The sequence below is a fragment of the Lagopus leucura genome, unplaced genomic scaffold (genome assembly GCF_019238085.1).
Source record: "Lagopus leucura isolate 7727_CA_CO unplaced genomic scaffold, USGS_WTPT01 Super-Scaffold_73, whole genome shotgun sequence".
In the NCBI taxonomy this organism is placed as follows: domain Eukaryota; kingdom Metazoa; phylum Chordata; class Aves; order Galliformes; family Phasianidae; genus Lagopus; species Lagopus leucura.
The window spans coordinates 74,174,615-74,194,110 of record NW_024962252.1 but is presented as its reverse complement, the minus strand read 5'-3'; the positions used below and the strand labels follow the sequence as shown (position 1 = coordinate 74,194,110).

Genomic DNA, 19,496 nt, shown 5'->3' with positions numbered 1-19,496 from the left:
GCTGTTTTGGACAGTGACCATGAAATGGTAGTTCTCTATTCTTGGTGAAGTCAGGAGGGGGTGCAATGAAACTGCTACCATGGACTTTCAGAAGGCAGACTTTGAACTGTTTAGGACATTAGTAGGAATTGTCCCTTGGGATTTGGTCTTTTTCTCCAGAAAGGCTGGTCACTCCTCAAGAAGGAAGTCTTTAAGGTGCAGAAGCAGGCTATCCTCCTGTGCTGCAAGAAGAGCCCTTGGGGAAGATGATCTGTGTGGATGAACAGGAAGCTTTTCCTGAAGCTCCAAGAGAAAAAGCGAGTACACCTCCAGTGGAAAAAGGGACAGGCCTCTTCAGGAGAGTACAAAGTTGTTAGGGATGTGCACAGAGAAAATTAGAAATGGAAAACCCCAGCTTGAACTCAAGCTGGCCACTGGGGTAAAAGGGAACAAAAAAAGAAAAGGCTGAGGTTCTCAAAGACTTCTTTAAATCTGTCTTTAAAAGTCAGACTAGTTATCCTCAGGATATTCTACCCTTTGACCTGGAAGTCTTGGATGAGGAGCAAAATAAATGCCCCACAATTCAGGTGAAAATAGAGACCTGCTACTCCACCTAGACTGCCATAAGTCCACCAGGTCAGATGGATGCATGAAGGAGATGGTGGAGGCGATAGCCACGCTGCTTTCAATCATCTATTTATGCTCCTGGTCAACTGGAGAGATCCCAGAGGACTGAAGGCTTGCCAATGTGACTCCTATCTACAAGAACAGTCATGCAGAGGACCCAGGGAACTATAGGCCAATCAGCTTGACCTCAGTGCCAGGAAAGGTTATAGAGCAGATCATTTTTAGGGAGATACACACCATGTGTGGGACAAATAGGGGATAAGGCCTTGCCAGCACAGGTTCATGAAAGGCAGGTCCTGCTCAACCAACCTGATCTCCTTCTATGATCTAGTGACCTGCTTGGTGGATGAAGGAAAGGCTGTTAGCTAATCTACCTAGACTTCTGCAAAGCTTCTGACACTGTCTCCCGAAGTATTCTCCCAGAGAAGCTGGCACCTCATGATTAGACAGATAAACTCTTTGCTGAGCCAAGAACTGGCTGGATGGCTGGACTGAAAGAGTTGCAGTGAATGGAGTTAAATCCAGCTGGCAACCAGTCAAGAGCAGTATTCCCCAGGGGTTGGTACTTGGGCCTGTTCTGTTCAATATCTTTACTGATAGCCTGGATGAGGGCATTGAGAGCACTCTCAGTGAGTCTGCAGATTACACCAAACTGATAGGAATTGTCAACCTACTTGGGATAGGAAAACTCTACAGAGGGTCTAGTTAGGCTGGATAACTGGGTTAAAGCCAGTGGAATGAAGTTCAAGAAGACCAAGTGCTGGGTCCTGCACCATGCTATAGTGCATGCAACCCCATGCAATGCCACAGGCTTGGGACAGAGTGGCTGGAAGACTGTGTAAAGGAAACAGATCTGGGGGTATTGGTTGACTCTCAACTGAACATAAGCAAGCAGTGTACCCAGGTTGCTAAGAAGGCCAATGGGATCCTGGCTTGTATCAGAAATAGTGCAGTCAGCAGGAGCAGGGAAGTGTGTACCCTGTGTACTCAGCAGTCATGGGGCTGCATCTCAAGTACTCTGTTCAGTTTTGAATCCCCTACTACAAGAAAGACAATGACGCACTGGAGCATGTTCAGAGAAGGGCAACAAAGCTGGTGAGGGGTCTGAAGCACAATTCTTAAGAGGAACAGCTGAGGGAACTGGGATTGTTCAGTCTGGAGGAGTCTCAAAGGAGATCTTATTGCTCTCTACAACTACCTGAAGGGAGATTGCAGTGACATAAGAGTTGGTCTTTTCTTCCTTGGAACTAACAATAGGACTAGAGGAAATGGCCTCAAGTTGTGCCATGGATATTCAGGTTGAACGTTAGGAAATACTTCTTCCCTGAAAGAGTGATCAGGCACTGGAACAGACTGCCCATGGAGGTGGTGGAGTCGCAGACTCTGGAGATGTTCACAAAACCATTTAGACGTTTTACCGCTGAACATACACACACACACACACACATATATATATGTATAATCAAAGAATTCATACCCTGTAAGTGACTTCTGACATACTTCCAGTTGTTCATGTAAGTGAGGCAGAAGTTGCTCCATAGTCTCATCTCCAACACAGCAGGAAATTACATTTGAATTTTCATGAGCTCGTTGCATTATTCTTACCCATGACTTATCAATATTCTGAAAACGCTTTGCTTCCTATATAAAAAAAAAAAAAAAAAAAGTGCTTTCATAGCATCCTCCGTTGGAAATCAGTACACAGAAAGCTATTAATAAGTAATAGGCAAACATTACAAGTTTACCTGTGGTAACTGTTTTGCAATATCTCCTCCTACAAAAACTGCTTCAAGATAAACCCAGAGATTTTGTACAACCAACCACTCTTCAATTATGTCTGTAGAGCCACTAAGTTTAGAAATCCAACTCTGAATATCTTTTTTAAATGGTGCATTGTATCTGAAATAAAGGAAGAAAGACAGAGAAATTTAATTCTCAAGAAAGCTACTGTTAAACAGGAAGCTAAAATATGATGGCTAAGAGAGAACTGAGAGAACTTATAGAGCGAGACAAAGTTCCTAACAACTTTATAATACTCAAGTATATTGAGATAATAAGTTGCTACTAATATATCAATGTCTGCCAGTAGAGGAAGTTTTTAAATCAGAAATTTTAATTTTTATTCTTTTTTTTTTCATTAACAAATAACATTCAATTCAAATTTACTGTTGATTTATTCTAATAATAGTACAGTTATTGAAAACACCATGCAAAATCATTTTTAAAGTACCTGTTGCTCAGTAAAGAGCCAAGAATCATTAAACTGTCCTCCATCAAAGTTATGATTTCTGCTGATTCGGATCCCTTTAGCAGTAACTCTCCTCTTCCTTTGAATGGCGAAAAGCTCAGAAATTGGTTTCCCCAGATATCAGCTATTTGAGATAGCTTGGCTTCTATATCCTTTTCCTTTGTAGCAGAAATACATATATCCTGGACAGAAAAAAGAGTTTTTAAAAATGAAACTGTTCCAAATGTTAATCTTCTAACAATGGTCTATTTAAAATCAGTGTATGAAATTTTGTAAGATAATGTGGCTGTATCACAAATGCAGAAATCACTGTACTAATTTTGCTGAAATCTCTCTGAAATGAAGTATATGGAAAAGTGAAAAATACTCCATTGGAAATGTATTATATCCCATTTCTGTGGCTTCATATTTTGTTATTTCTGCATCATAAAATTTCTGAATCATCATTTCCATATGGTTTTTAGTAATGACATAGATATATTTGTTATCAACTCCTAATCCTGTCTCATTTCAATTTATAGAATCACAGCATCTCTCAGATGGAAAGAATCTCTGGAGACCATCAAATCCAATATCCCATTCAAATCAGAATTGAATTTAAAATTAAGCAGATCAACCTGTAATGTTTCCATTAAAAAAATCAAAGTATGAATACAATAATATCGTTTGCATCTGCATTTAAGCTATAACACTCACAAACTCCACTGAGAGTTCTTTTCAGGTTATTTGTGGGAAATTTTCAGAGTTTTATGGTTTAGAAGACTCTATAAAGGTCCAGAAAGGTATTTGTGTTAAATGAAGAATCAAGGAGTTTTTCTCTGTAAAATATCTCATTCATTTCCAAATCTCTAAAGAAATCAGACAATAAAAATTTAAGTGAATGTGATCATATGAAGTTTATTTTCTGCTAAACAAAGGCTAGAAAATCAGGATAAGGAAGAAGAGATTATCTACAAATATGTGTCCAAAGATTCCAGTTCCCATTTCTGCTTTTCTTCATACAAACGAGATTTCTAAACACAGTATTGATTTAAACCAGTGTGGTCTGCTTGACAGACAAGACCCTTAACAATGTAAAAAATATTTTTAAAAGTTAGGTGAACATAACTTTTAATATTCTGTGTTAATATCATCAAACGAAGTGCAAAAAAGGCATTTACCTACCTCAATATCATCTTTATTTTGAAGAATCGGGGCTTCCATGATGTTTCGAAGGCAAAATGAATCAGATTCTACATCAAATTGATGTCCTGTTGTTTCAGCTATACGGTTCCAGTGCCTTGGCTTCATTGCTTTGTCAGTCATCAATTCCAACAAAGGACATGATTCGCTAAAATCATCAATTTTTTTCTTTAGATCTAAAAATGCTTGCCAGGTTTGGAGTCCTTTAGGTAATCGACGGCACCTGCAATTGAGTTAAGTTGGTGCAGTAGTAAATGGCCTTTTATAGAGACAGGAAATCTTAAAAACATTCTAAAAACAGATAGGAGATGCAAATTAGTTGCCATCCAAGTCAACATTTTCTATGTAAAACCATCAAATTAGTCACCTTTTTAGAAAAAAACTTGTGTAAATATCCTCCCTAACAATAATATTTAACTTTTTTTTTTTACCAAATAAACAGAAATTTCAGTTTGCATTAAAACATTAGTCCATTAACTGCTTTTCCTTACAAATGTTTACTAATTAAAAAAAAATTGTTAACTTCATATATGTAAATCTTGCAGAAATCAGTAAGACACAACACACACTTTGGAGCGTTGTTTATCGCATCACTTTGGAGATAAATACAGAAATTAGAAATAAATGATAATATTATCTTCTCATACTGGTTAGAGGTCCATAAAATACTAGCTAAGAAAATGAAAACTAAATACTTCTATTTAGGGCATGGCAAGGAAAGAGAGTTAAAGGAATAATTATTGCATTGACCCTACTTTTACAGAGCCTGCCCAATAGGATGGAGCTTGTCATAAAGCAGGACTGCATTACGTACCAGTTTAGTGGTGGCCTGAACTTAAAGAAGTTATTTATTCTGTTGCAGAGTAATTCTTGTCCTACTGTTATTTCGTCCAATAATAATTAAGATACTCTTTAATAAGGTTAGAAAATATTTCTGAAGCAATCTAACAAAATAAAATACTTCTGAAGGAATTTAATAAAACAAAGTTAACTTTCGTCCTAGCAGCCTGGTATGGTTCCCTGCTTTGGATTTAGGATGAAAATGATGTTGATAATGCACCAGTGTTTCCCCTGTTGCTGAGAAGTGCTTATACTAAATCTAGTACTTTTCAGCTTCTTATGCTGATGAGGAAGCAGAACAATAAAATTCTGGGGAATTGGCTACTGCTGGGCAGCTACTGCTTGGGAACAAACCAGGCATTGGTCAGTGGGTGGTGAGTAACTGTGTTGTGAATCATTTGTTCTGAATATTCTTTTATTATTACCACTATTCCTTCATTTTCTGTCCTGTTAAACCATCTTTATTTCCGCCCTTGGGTTTTACCTTTTTTTTTCTCCCAATTCTTTCTCTAATCCCACTATGGGGTGTGAGTGGATAGCTGCGTGATGCTTAGCTGCCTGATGGGTTAAACCACAACATCTGTTATCAAAACCACAGGTAAAAGGCTGGTTAAATGAAACTACAGCACTATCCTGCTCTCCTTGGCAAGCCTCATCACTTTAAGATAAACCTTATTTGTGTAAGTTTTATGTGTAAATATAGCAAAGAACTTCTCTGAAGTCACCTGAATATTAATGCATTTAGCATAAGTTACAGTTCATGTTATGATCACACCTGTTCTGAAAATCCAGAAGCTCAGCATTAATTTTTTCAATATCTACATCTGTCCAAAGTATCTCATAATAACCATTTATGCTGCTTATTACAGTATCATACAATCCATATAGTTTCTGAAGAAAGGCTAACTCCTTTCTGGAAAAAAAAAATCATATTAAAAAAATTAAATCTATTTGGATATTTATCAGTACTTAAAATACATACTATGTAGAGATGCTATCTCTATTATTACCAAAATTTGAGATAGATCAAATGGATTACATTTTTTTTATCCAGAAAATAACAGTTCATTAATAAAAGCCACATGCACAAAAAGCAGACTATACCGAATACCTATTTTTCACACCAAACTTATACGGGGGAGGTTTTGCTTTGGTTTTGTTCAAAAAAACTCCAGTTCGCCCAAAAGAAGCGAGCATCCCCCCATAGTCAGCATCAACAGCCTCACCTCAAGTACTGTATGCAGTTCTGGGATATAAATATAAGAACATAAAACTAATAGAATGTCTCCAAAGGAGGTCAACAATGCTGAAGAAAGTTCAAGAGGGCATGACCTATGAGGAGTGGCTGAAGATACTTGCAGAGGGGTGACGTCACTGTTGTCTGCAACTTCCTCAAGATAAGGTGCACAGAGCAAAGCACTAATGTCTTTTCTCTAGTGACTGGTGATAGGATATAAGGGAACAGCTTAAACCTGAGTCAGGGCAAGTTCAGGTTGAATATAAGGAAAACGTTCTTTACTGAGAGAGTGGCCAAGAACTGGAACAAGCTCCCCAGGAAAGGATCAATGTACTAAAGCCTGTTGGTATTCAACAGACATAGGGACAATGCTCTTAGACATACGGTTTAACCTTTATGGTTCTCTGTGCAGAGTCTGGAGAAAGGCTCTGATCCTCCTGGGTTGCTTTCAAATATGGATATTTTATGATTCTACCCACTTTGAGCTGGCACTGTTGGGCAAAGCAGAGTGTGCCATGGCAAGTGGCGACAATTACTCAATTTACTTCAGAAGCACTCTCTGAATCTAAACTAAAATGGTAATGCAAAAACAGCCAGAAAGGGTCAGATCCCCATTTGTATGAATCATCATCAATCACTAAAATGGCTGGTGCAGAACCATTAGTATTTGATTTTCGTTAGTACAGCTGCTCAAAAAATTTAGACTTCATAAACCTCTAATGATATAAAATCATATATGATTACACACTGACTTTTCCTTGTCTCTTTCTTCTTGTTACTATTTTATAAGTATAATATTACATATATACTGTAGTTAACAAAATACGCAAGTTAGAGATGTAGTCAACGAAATACGTAAAGCGGGGGCTGTCAAGGTCATCAGGCGTAACCAGGCGTAATCTGTGTGGGCCCCTTGCGTGGTTAGTTAATACGTGAAAGGGGGGCTGTAACAGTCATCAGGCTCTGCGGGGGCTCCTTGACTCATGAGATACCATGATGAGACATGGCAAGACAAGACAAGTTCCACATCTATTGGGCACAGATAACCGTAGCGAGGGTGATTGGTAGCACTGTGATATAAGGGACAACTATAAGAAGAGTGTGTTGCTTGCAATAAGTGCCATTTGCCGCTCACCACATTGGTGTCATAAAAGCGTGTGATTTGGCCGTGGCTGTCTGAGCACTTCACGACGGGACATTAATCAGAGGTTGCCGAAGCAAAGGCAACAATATACCCATATATGTGGGTATATTTTTAGGACATGGCATTCTGCTTCTTTAGTATGATACCTCTATCAAAATAATCTTGTGTGGTTTTGCCACCATAATATATAAATAAAGTTACCCTCTGCCTCTCTAATATAACTAATAAACACCTAACACAGCTGTATTTCAATAGTTACCTGACTTTATGCAAAACTTCATAGTCTGTGACAGGCAATCCAAACAACTGTTCTCCAGAAGAGTATGTGATAAACTTTCTCCAAAGCTCATCAAAATTACTCTGAATAAATTAGGATTCATACAGACAAAGTTTAAAAAAATACTTTACATTTTAAATTATCTAATAAGAAATCATTAGAGTTCTAAACTTGTCTTTAAAAACTTCTATTAGAAGCATATTTAAATGTCTGAAAAATAATTTTCACATAAAATTTTTAAACGATTCTCATGTAAAGCAATGCTCAAATCCATATATTGAATTCAGTTAGTGAAAATATATGAGAGTGACTCTGAAAGTAATGCCTCCTATTTCGTTATGCTGGGCCACAAAGTCAGAGGCAGATGGTGGTATGGCAGTAGAGGTTGAACCATTCCACCAATTCGTTGCCATGTGACAAATGCCTTTGTGTCAGAATGCCCCTCTGCTGCCATCTGACATGGAAGCGCATATGCAGAAAAGGTGTGTGGCTGAATTCCTCCGTATGGAAAAAATGGCACCCATTAACATTCACTGATGCTTGCTGATTGTTTATGGAGACCAAACAGTGGATGTGACCACAAGACAGCAGGTGATACCTTTCAGTAGTGGCAACACTACAGAGACAAAGGTCATCTCCCCTGGTCTAGATTTGTGCGAGCATGGAATGCAGACTCCTAGGAGTGACCTATATGTATATGAGAAGCAATAATTTGAAGAAATATTTTACAAAAATTTGATGTGAAATTAATTCCTCATCCTCCAGACAGAAAAAAAAAAATTGTATTAGTTGATAAATTGTTCAGTATGGATAAAAACACTGGAGAATGCCAACACAATTATTTTTAGGAAAAGTGTAACTGCTTTCTGAAGTATTGGACCAACATGGGAAAGTGGAAAGAAGAATGATTTTAGTAGTAAGTAGTACAAAGCATTCTTTTAGCAAAATAAACGTATCTAAAAACAATGTATCTGAAAAGCAAATTAATTTGAAGTCTCTGCATTTTCTGTTTATATTAGAGACATGTTGGGATTTAAGTACATTTTTCTACTTTGTCAGTGCTTTTCAAGAACGTTGAGTTCATTTTTGCAGAATCACATACAATACCTGACTGAGAAAGTCCTACAGAAAAAAAATTATCAATTTATTACTATTTGCAAAGAAAAGTTAAAAACTAAAACTGAATAAAGTCAACTGGAGATCCATGATCTAAGGCCGACAATCAAAACAAACAAAAATCAAGCTGAAAGGCAAATATCTAATGGAAGATGTGATGTTTACAGGAGGAGGAAAATACTGTCTCACGGGGCTGATATGTAACTTGCCTTCTTCTCAGCCATTTTCAAGCCATGATACTTGTTTTTTGTTGCTGTTGTTTTTTAAACACTGTTTCAAGTAGATAATTTCTGCTCATGAAACATGAAGCGTGGAGCAAGTCTACACATAAACCAATCAACTCCTCTACATTAAGGAACACAGTGCCTGAAAAAATTATAGCTAACAGAATTCTACATAGAGTATTAGTGAAGACTGCAATCTTTTGTAAATGTATCTTCCTAAACTTATTTTGAAAAGGAACACTGGATCTAATTTTAATTCTTTCAAAAATTAACTGTATAGTTGCTTACCTGAAAGATCTGTAGCCTATTACTAGCTTCCTGAGGTGGAATATTTGGAACCATAGGGCCTTCCTTTTAAACAATCAATAAACAGAAACTGAACTTTAATTTCCAAAGTGACTGAAGTCCAAACTACATAATCAATTGACAGTCAAGTCCCAATCAACATATGTCTGTTGGTGATGTAATACTTACAATGATAAATCTAATTAAAGATAATATTCACCCATTGGCTTAACTGAATTGATACTACTAGACTCTCATATTCTCATTTTTGTTAAAATTAAACAAAATCAGTGAGTGGGCCAACAATATCTTCTTATGGTATACATCAACAACATCATAATGTGGTACAATAAAAGATATTATAACGTGCCGCAATTCCTAAACTCATTTCTAACTATGCATCTCATGGAAAGAATCCCCACCAGAACTGTTTTCAGCTGTAGAGCTGTTTGTGCTGCTGTTACTCCAGACTGAAAACACTGACCTAAAACAATGCCTTTTTAGGAACCATGACATTAGTAACTCAACCGTACATTCAGTAGCTCAACAGAATAATACTCTGACATCTACATGACGCGAACAAAAAATACTGAAAAGCTAAGTACAAACTGTACCAAAAAGTTCAAGTTAGTTACCATTTCATATGATGTTTCAAAGTTTGATACATCCTCCCGAAAAACTGCAACTGATTCCAGTAAACTGCTTTTAAATTTGGGCTGAACTCGAGTCAATTCATCTTGAATACTGATCTGACAGACAGAAGTTTAATAAAGAACGTTGTTAAAAGAAAAAAAGGAACAGGTATCTGGAGCTACATATAAACAAAAAATCATAAACAAAATTATTAAGCTTCTAAGATACTGAAATGAATTATTTGAAGCTAAACAGGTATTGTTTTTCTTTACAGTGCTACATGATCTATTTTTTTAGATAAAAAGTAGAAACAAATAAATTCTCCCTTCATTTATAAATAAACATATTTCATTATGAAGAAGGGTGAGAAGGGAACAAAAGGGTACTTCCTTCCTTCCAAAAAACTCTCTAAACCCAAAATATTACACTCTTCTTCTTCAGTGATGGTTCAGAATTTTCTTTAACAACTTCCAATACGTAAAGGAGGCCTACGAGAAAGATGGAGAGGGACTCTTTATCAGAGAGTGTAATGATAGGACAAGAGGCTAGTTTTAGATCAGATATTATGAAGAAATTTTTTACTCAGATGGTGGTGAGGCACTGGAATAAGTTGCCTGGAGAAGTTATGGATGCCCCATTCCTGGAAATGTTGTTGAAGGTGAAGTTGGATGGGGTTTTGAGCAATCTAGTCTAGTGGAAAGTGTCCCTGCCAACAGGAAGGGAGTTGCAAATAGAGGATCTTTAAGGTCCAATGCAAAACATTTTTTTGATTATTTGTTCAAAAGCTTGAGGGAAATAATCAAGAACTGCATGAAATGAAAATGAAAAAAATACCACTTGACTTCTTGAGTCCTTTCTAGAATTATTAATATGTGTGACAAGATGTTTATTGCAATAAAATGTTTATATATTTCCACGTAAAAAAATTTACATTTCAGGACAACATCCAATACACATTGAGCTTTGATGGATATAAGTCTGTCCTAAACAATAAAGGTAAGTGTGAAATTCCTATCATTTAAGGGAAAGGGCAGTGACAAAGTATGCACTTATTAAACTCTTGTAACCTAAATGCAGTGATCTTCCTGATCAGATCTAAGAATGAAGCAAAAACATGAATTAAAACAGCAGGACAAATGAAGAAAAGTAATAAATTCCTTATTTTCTTGCAGCTTTTAAACCTCTACCTATGAGCTGTAATAATATTTAAATAGTAAAGAGCTGCTTTATAAAATAAAATTAGAAAATGAACATCATATTCAATGGTAAAGATAGACACTAGTGTGCAACTGAGACAAGGAGTGAGAAAACAGGATGGAGTTACAATTGGTCCCACACCACCTTTTATACTCTGAAAAACACAGAAACATACTTTTATACACTTACAGCTTTAGCTTGTAATTTATTAAAAGAATATCTGAGTGTATCAACTCCTTCTGCTTCCTCTTTTGTAACCTCAATTTCAAACGTGTTTAAAATGGCATAGGCTTCCTAAATTTAAAACAAACAAATAAAAGTTAGTAACGATCCATTCTTAACTCATTTGCAGAAACACAGTTTCCATATGTTATATATATCTCAAATAAAACCTCATCATATAATTTGAGCATAAAATATTGATTTTTTTTCTTTTAAAATAAGGTTAGAGAATGAGTAAGAATGAGGTCAAAACAGTAAAAAAGAATATATTTCTTTAAAATAAAAAGCTTGTAAGTGATGAAATATCAGAAAAATACACAAAAGAAATTGAATCTTATATAAGAGGATTTACTATCTCGATGCTTTCTGTATTCTAGAACCTCAATTTTAATTGATTTTAATGATTTTTTCTGAACACTGAATAATTATCCACACTAAAATAGTTAGTTACGAAATATTTTGCCATTTATAAAATCTTTATTGCTGTGTTTTTCAAACTATCAAATGCTTGTACATGTATCATTACATAATGAACCTATCTTTTTTTCTCTTTTGCAACTTATTTGCATTCAGGTAGTTTTAATACCCTCTTCTATTATTCTCTTTCTACAAACAGGGCACAAATTATTAAAAAATGCGAGTTTTCTTATATAGTTTTCTTAAATAGTGCTGACCTCATTTTCTCTTGTATATTTTATTCAATACCTATGCATGTAATGATCACGTCTGTATCTTTAGCCTGAAAAGTATCCTGCAGACACTCAGCCTAAGAAAATATTCAGAACACACTTTCTTAACATAAAGCTATCAAAAAAGACAGCAATCCACTAAAAGACCTTTCTGGTATCATGTAAATAGATGACTTTCAGAACGAAAATGTTGGTATTCAACAGTACAATTTCTTGTGCAAAAGTTAGATGAAAATGTGAAAAAACATGTTACATTAAATTGATTGCTTCTGAGTATGATAAAAAAAAATTCGAAGTATATATAAAGCTTAATGAGCTTCTTTTATTGAGTGATATCAGGAAAACCTGAAGAATGCTGACAATTTCTGACAACATACACTGATGTGTGACTTCATAAATGTATTCTGGGCATATTTGATGGGGTTATATGATCAAAATCTTTGCTTGTAGATATAGAAGAATTAGGAAGAGGATTAAATCTAATGAAAGCATACAGAAAAAGGGAGATTACTGTTATCTTCTCTCGTGTTTTCATCTGTTTATTTCTGCATATATTTCTTCCTATATTGTATTTAAGTTGTAATTTAATAGAGAATCTGTTTTTTTTTGTTCTGTATTTATACTGGATCAAGCAATGTACATTATTTTGATTCATAGTTTTTAATAAAAATAACAATAAATATTATTTTGTTTTTTATCTTCTGCCCAAATCCTTCGTGACAGTAACCTTGTTTTGTTCTCAGTTTATGTTATGACTCCTACTCTATAATGCTGTATTAATAAAAACAAAAAATTAAAAGTCATCTTACTTCAATAGGTCCCAGAGTCATATCCATTTCTATTTTATTATCACGTATGATAGATAAAGCTTCCATTGCAAGCCTGACATCATCTAGGTCATTCAGAGGTCGAGACAATTTCTTTAAATATGTGGTGATGAATGATGTCATGTCTGTCATTTTCTTTTTATATTCCTCATTTAAATAACGACAAAGGAGTAACTTCCAGGCTTTGGCTTCAGCAGATAAAGCTGCTTTCAATGGTCCTGATTTAAAAACAAAAGCAAACAAGCAAAAAAATCACACAACACATATAGTTCTGTAGCGCAATTAGGAAGAATGTCAGCAGAAGTGCGATCCAATTACTGTATTTTAACAGTTTCTAGTATACTAAAATACATTTCTGCTTTTGTATGGTATATCCATAAAACACAAAGGCAAGCTTATATAATAGAACACACAAAGATGAACGAAAAAGAAAAATGTCTGCTTATAAGTTTAAATTCTTAGTGATTATATTTAATTAATATACATTACTCAAGCATATGAAGATGAGTGATATTTAAATGGCTTTTATCTGTATTCTAAATGGTATCTTGGGATTTCAGTACTGGGATTTGGAATACTTGACAAGTAAAACTGCAAGGCATCTTGCAGCAATATGAAAATAAAACTCCTTCGTAATTTCTATTCATATCTGTAAACGTTTTATTTCGAAGAATAAACCAATTAACATGACTATTTTTTTTATTACCTCAGTATGTACAAAGAAAAGAAAATATCATACCTGTGTGCAATTCAATTGGACCAAGAAGAAGAGTGGGTTTCAAATCTTCCATCTCTTGCTCCAACATAGCATAATGAAGTATTTCTTCTCTAATTTCAGTCAGAGATGGACAACTAGCCAAAAATTGCTATGTGAAGGTTAAAAAAAAAAAAAAAAAAGTGAGTGAGTCTTATTCAGGAATTATTGAAAATTTATATTAATACCACATTAATACTACATTTGAATTTAGCTTTCCATTCACTTACTAGATTACTAATATGCACGGGATTATGCATGAAAATATATTCAATTATCTGTCAATAATTGTCAATCTTATTGACAAACTCCAATCAAATTTAACAGAGAAATAGACATTCAAAACACACTGGTTGACTATTTGTGAAAACAGGTGATCTTAACAGAGATTAAAAAAGAGCACATGCCTGCACATACATAAAAGTTGCACCATCAGTGTAATGTAAAACAACCACAGTAAAACAAATTTTGTAAGCAGCTCCATGAGCAGAAGTCAAGAGTACAAAGGTTTTGTCATTCTGAAAAGCTGCATTTTGAAACTGTTACTCAAAAGCTGTATTCAATATGTCTATATTTCATGGGTAAGCAATAAACACTGTAAGATGTTTCATACTTCTTTGGTCTGAGAATACCTACACAGGCTGAAGAAAGGAGGGGCATGTGTGCACAAACACTAAACGCCCAATTATTGAGGTTTCTTTTGTAACAATATTCTTTTCTTTAGCATTATCTAGGTCAAAAGTTACAATATTTGTCTAGACTTAAAATTCAATTAGACTAACAGTACAATTCTTGCGTCTGCATATAATGCATATTTCTTAGTACAAGATGCAGTGTGCCAGCCAAGAGACCGGTACTCAACCAGTAAACAAGGTGATGTAATACTCACTCATCTATCTACAAACAATGCAACATACAGAATCTTTCTATTAAATAGAAAACTGAATTAAAATGAGGTTAAATAAAGGAGACATGGCAGACAACTTTCTTCTACTGAATTTTAATTAAAACGCTGTTGTAGATGTGTTGTAATGTGAACATTCTGAAGTAGAATTCCCAAAAACTTATAATTACTAGAAACAATATTTTTCTTTCTGTAGTAGGTGCTACATTTTTCTACCACTTCTGAGGATTCAACTTAGAGAAGTCACCCTCTTAACAACAACCAGGATTCTATAATTCAAACAAGGAAGGGAATAGAGAATTATCTGCTGAATAGAGACGGTAAAAGGAAGAGCAGTGAATAAAAATAAGCATTCAGCTCAAAATAAGAGCCTTAAATACTTTCCATACAGAAAAAAGAACAGGTCATCAGTACTGAAGCTGTAACAAGCTCTGAGTTGTTGCATATATCATGCAAGACTAGAGTTTTCTTATGGGGCCCTAAATCCAGAGACATACAAAGAAAAAGTTAACAAACTAAAAAATTAAGACCACTTTATCAGCGTAGAAACAGAATAACCCTGCCCTCAACCTAAAAGTAGGTAGTGTGCAATCCCTTCTGCTTAGGAAATATACTATCACTCCTACCACTATTAAAATCGAAAATTACAATTTGAGCTGTTAGCTTTCTTTTCTATGCTCTTTTCCTTCATAATTTTTTTTTTTTCTTAATGTTCTCTAGTTTTAAATTATGAAAAGATGATTAATGAACAGTCCTGCAGGAGATTAACATTAAACTCACCTGAATTTTGGCATCTCTATCTTCTGTCCAAAGCACTTTATATTTCTGAAAATCCTGCAGAGTTTCACTAGCTATTTCTCTTAAAGAATTCATAGAAGAAGAGAGGAGCACAACTAATTTAGAAACATCTTCACTTTCAGCAACACCTGAGTAAAAATTTCGTAGTTTTCTTTTCATCCCATCTTCAGCTCTTTCTGCAAAATAAAATGTAAATGTAAAAGTTGTTAAAAGTCCAGTTAGTGACAGTTTTCCTCTAAACAGCAACTACGCTGTTCAGTAAGGCTGAACAACCTTCTCTACATAACTGCTTAATATATAGGTACCAGGTCAGGTGCTAGTTCAGGTCAGGCTCTATAGAGTTAGGCCATATTCAGCCTGGAGTTAATGTTTCCAAACAGAAAGAAAAGAGTCTTCTATACTCACAACTATAATTTTACTTTGTCTAGTTTAATTGCAACTAGAACATGACAAGGTCCAGTAAATATTATGTGCTTTTTCCTTTTAAATTCATAGAGTGTTTTAAATTATTTAAACCCCTTAAAATACTGTAAATTTCTAAAGCTGTAAGAAATCTCAATAAATAGCTTTTTGTTAGGCTCCAGAGATTTAAAAAAAACACAAACCAAGAAACAAACACAAACATAAAACTTCGCCAATTTACAACTTTTATGAGTGCAAAAATAAAGTTCGTATTGTGAGTCTGCACTTATCTGTTGGTATCTAAGTCTTTTCAGTCTTAACTGAAAGGTTTAAACACTGGTAGCTGCGGCTCCAGTTACACTGTTCATGCTGAAACAGGAGCTCTGTCTCCTTTAAGATTTAAAAGTAAACTCACCATAGAAGGAAAATAAAATGCAATCTATTGTGTCCCTAAATATTCAATGAACTTTTGATACAATCAGAATTATTTTAGACACTGACAGTTGTGAGATCTAATTAACCCTTTCTGTCATAACAAGTGCCTGAGCATTTTGAAGCAGATTTAGCAGAATGTTGGAGTAAAACTCACTCTTCCTGATGCTCACACTGTTTAACCAGAGCATTTTATTTTAGCATGAAGACCATCACGGGGATCTGGGCACCAGAAACAATGTCTCAGACTGACTCATCCACACCAACACACTCCCTTAGATCTCCTTGACCAAACAATAATATAATCTACCATTCTTGCATTCCTTCCTCCCTGACCATTGCTGATGAATGGCTTGATGGTGATGAAAATGATTACTTGCTAATGTTGTATTTTGACAAAGAAGAGAAAAGGGCTGTATCATGAGAACTGTCTTCTGCCACTTCTGTTTTTCCAGCAATTTTAAAGTCCCAATACTGGACTATCAGGAAGAAAAAATTTCCTAGATGTTAACAATTTTCCAAAGGAATCATAACAAGAATATGGCATTTTCATTAGAATTCAAACTTGAATTAATTAAAAAATCAAAATAAATCAACTTACTTTCCTCCTTTTTGGCTGATTTTCCTACTCTTGGTGCACACAATAATCCGGTTTTTAAATTAGATTTTAGCAAATGCTTCTGTCCCCACTGAGAAACTCCACGACTTACATCCAGAATCAGTTGAATCATACGATTGATGGCTTGCTGCATATCATCTAAATTAGGAACCATAACCTATTCAAAACAGTTGGAACACTGTTGGAAAAAATGCAACTGACTGTCATTCTTTAAGATCTCAGCTTTACTTCATCCACAGTGAATTGTGGAACATGCCCCAGAAGAGGATCCAGAAAATGTAACTCTTAGAGTATGTCTGCCTCAGAATTGCCTCTCAAGGAAAGAAACATACTGTACTGATCTGCCACCTATTTGTAGAGTTACACTGCAGCAGACAAACTGTCATCCAAGTATTAGTAGCTTTTTTTTGTTTTGTTTTTACAATTCCTAAAACGTTTTTATAATCTGCAATATATGTTACCAGGTTTTTTTCCCCTGCAACCTAGAATTATAAAGCATTAGAAACATCAGACCAAGATCTTCCTCTCTGTTTCTCTTAACCTCTAGATCCTAAGTTCTGTGAGAGAGAATTTTAAGAGGGTTGGTCATAAATGTGCATATGGATGCTCATCTTAAAGAATATTTAAAACTATATAACCTCTCCTTCTAAGTGCTTTCATATATATGTTTTCATGCCATATAACTTAAGGAAGACAACAATCACCTATATCACAGCGACAAAGGTTCTACTTGAATAAGTACTGATCTATTTTTTTTTCTCCCAAGAGCAGTATTGCTTCAAAAACTTTATAAAAAGCACAGTAAATACAAAATGAATGGAACTCCATGCATTAGCCCTAATCTCAACTTACATTTTCACAATGGATTTTGTATCCAGAATTCCCAAAGCCAAACAAGTAGAGAACTTATTCAGTGACAGAGTAAAACAAGAATTCTTGATCCAGAGCAACTAGCAAACAGAACAGACTCAAAACACCGGCTCTAGTGTGCCATCCTCCACACTGTACAAAATAATAGTATGCTCCCTGGCATAGTTTGAGATGATGTAAAATAGCACTCCCTCTCAAAAAAATACCAAACATAAAATAAATAATCAGGCACAGTTTGGAGTATAAATTATGATAGCTGCTAAGACAGTTTAAATACAATCTCCTAGATTCAGGCATAAAAGCATTTGTAACTGTAAATAGAAGCCATTTCAGGTCAGCTGGCTTTGAAGCCAAAAGTCAGCCACTAGCCTCTTTTATTCAATATTACACAAACACCCAGGAAGCCCCAAATACAGAGCTTTCTCAACTGCACTGTCAGAATACAGTTAATTGTAGCTTTATCCTGCTCTTCTCTGAAAATAATTATATGTAGGACAAGCTTGAGAAAAGGTACTTATCAGGTTCTCCAGAATGGTGAATAGGAGAAAGAATCTACCTGAGAGCGAGACAGGAGAGAACAGAAAACCAACTTTTTTTAAAACTTTGGAACAAACATCAATGATGGGGTACACTCAGTCCTAAATGTCATCCTCAGAAAATTACCTTATAGTTTCTTGAAGTGTAAGCCATTATTCTGAAATGATTAAACTATTCCACAGGAGTACTCAGAACTTGCATATGAACTGCTAAAAAGAGACTATAATGTTTTACAAATTAACTTAACAGACTGAGCAGTTGTTGCATTAGAACAAGGAACTCGCAAAATCCTATTTGTTAAAATAAGGTTCTGTTTCTGAATTGGTGCTGGTTCAGTACAAGTGTACACACACCCTGTGCTGGAACAAATGCAGAGACATTATAAAATAGTGTATTTTACCTTATCTATGAGACACATATCTTACCGCATTAGGTATAGCAAGGTGCACTTCTGCTTTCAGAAAAGCAACATTCTCTTCAGATCTGCTTGAGTGAGCAGAAAATGTTGATCTTCTAAATGTAGTTTTGCTGAAAATAATTTTGAAACATGTCATACATACTTCACTATGAAACACATTCAAATTATCTTAGAAATGTCAGCTGAGCTACCATTTCAGCAGAAACCTTCATGGAGAGTTTTTATGTTAGTAGGGTATTAGCTATTTGACAAGTTTTATGTTTTAAGGATAAAGAAAATAACCACAAGTTCATTATTCAGACAAAGGTTATTTTAGATATAGACATCGTTTTCTGAACTTTTTAACCAGAATATTTTCTGATTCTGGATTTCAATCTCTTAGTTTAAGAATGACAGTGATTTCCCTGTGTTTTGAGTAGGGCATAAAAAGGTTTCACCGACCATTTCGTGCAACAATCTACAACACTAAGAGTTGCCTCCTGGAAGTTTAGATAAATATACAACCGGACAGTTTCAAAGACAAGCTAGTACAAAATGCCAAACACACAATCTGAAGCCCCTCAAAACTAAAATTAAAGACAGAGTGCAAAGAACAGTTTCTGAATGCTACCACTTGACTGAGTGACATAAAAAAATTGAGCATTCAACAATATGATATTGTAGATGAATTCAAAGATGAAAACGTTTGTAATTGTTGCAACTGTATTGTATCCAATAAAATTCCCACTGACTTCAGTAAGATCAGAATTTGAATAAATTTTGCTGAAAGACATCCATAAAAAGAAAAAAAGTAATACAAACTTCAACATGCAATGATGATAAAATACTGTCAACTTTATATACTTAAAATAAACCATCTTAACAGAAATCTAAATAGGCTAGCTCTTCAATAGATAATACATTATATGGAAGAAATTCTGTCTATACGTTTCATTCACCACAGAGAACTCTATAGAAATAATACTACAAAACAGTTGAACAAATAAAAAAACCACATTAAACTGCATGGATCTTTTCATAGTCACACAAAATTCA

At 34.9% G+C, this 19,496-nt stretch overlaps 1 protein-coding gene across 1 annotated transcript in view; it reads right to left on the bottom strand.

The window, feature by feature from the left end:
• DNAH8 (dynein axonemal heavy chain 8) overlaps positions 1-19,496 on the bottom strand; it is a 108,213-nt gene that overhangs the window by 65,863 nt on the left and 22,854 nt on the right. The window contains exons 21-34 of the mRNA XM_042881754.1: positions 18,469-18,571; positions 16,619-16,793; positions 15,166-15,359; positions 13,467-13,593; positions 12,710-12,945; positions 11,179-11,283; positions 9,795-9,908; positions 9,163-9,225; positions 7,517-7,617; positions 5,652-5,789; positions 4,019-4,259; positions 2,837-3,036; positions 2,352-2,505; positions 2,084-2,247 (exon numbers count right to left, since the gene is read on the bottom strand). Of these exons, the coding sequence (XP_042737688.1) occupies positions 2,084-2,247; positions 2,352-2,505; positions 2,837-3,036; positions 4,019-4,259; positions 5,652-5,789; positions 7,517-7,617; positions 9,163-9,225; positions 9,795-9,908; positions 11,179-11,283; positions 12,710-12,945; positions 13,467-13,593; positions 15,166-15,359; positions 16,619-16,793; positions 18,469-18,571 (2,115 nt within the window). The remainder of the gene's footprint in view (positions 1-2,083; positions 2,248-2,351; positions 2,506-2,836; positions 3,037-4,018; positions 4,260-5,651; positions 5,790-7,516; positions 7,618-9,162; positions 9,226-9,794; positions 9,909-11,178; positions 11,284-12,709; positions 12,946-13,466; positions 13,594-15,165; positions 15,360-16,618; positions 16,794-18,468; positions 18,572-19,496) is intronic.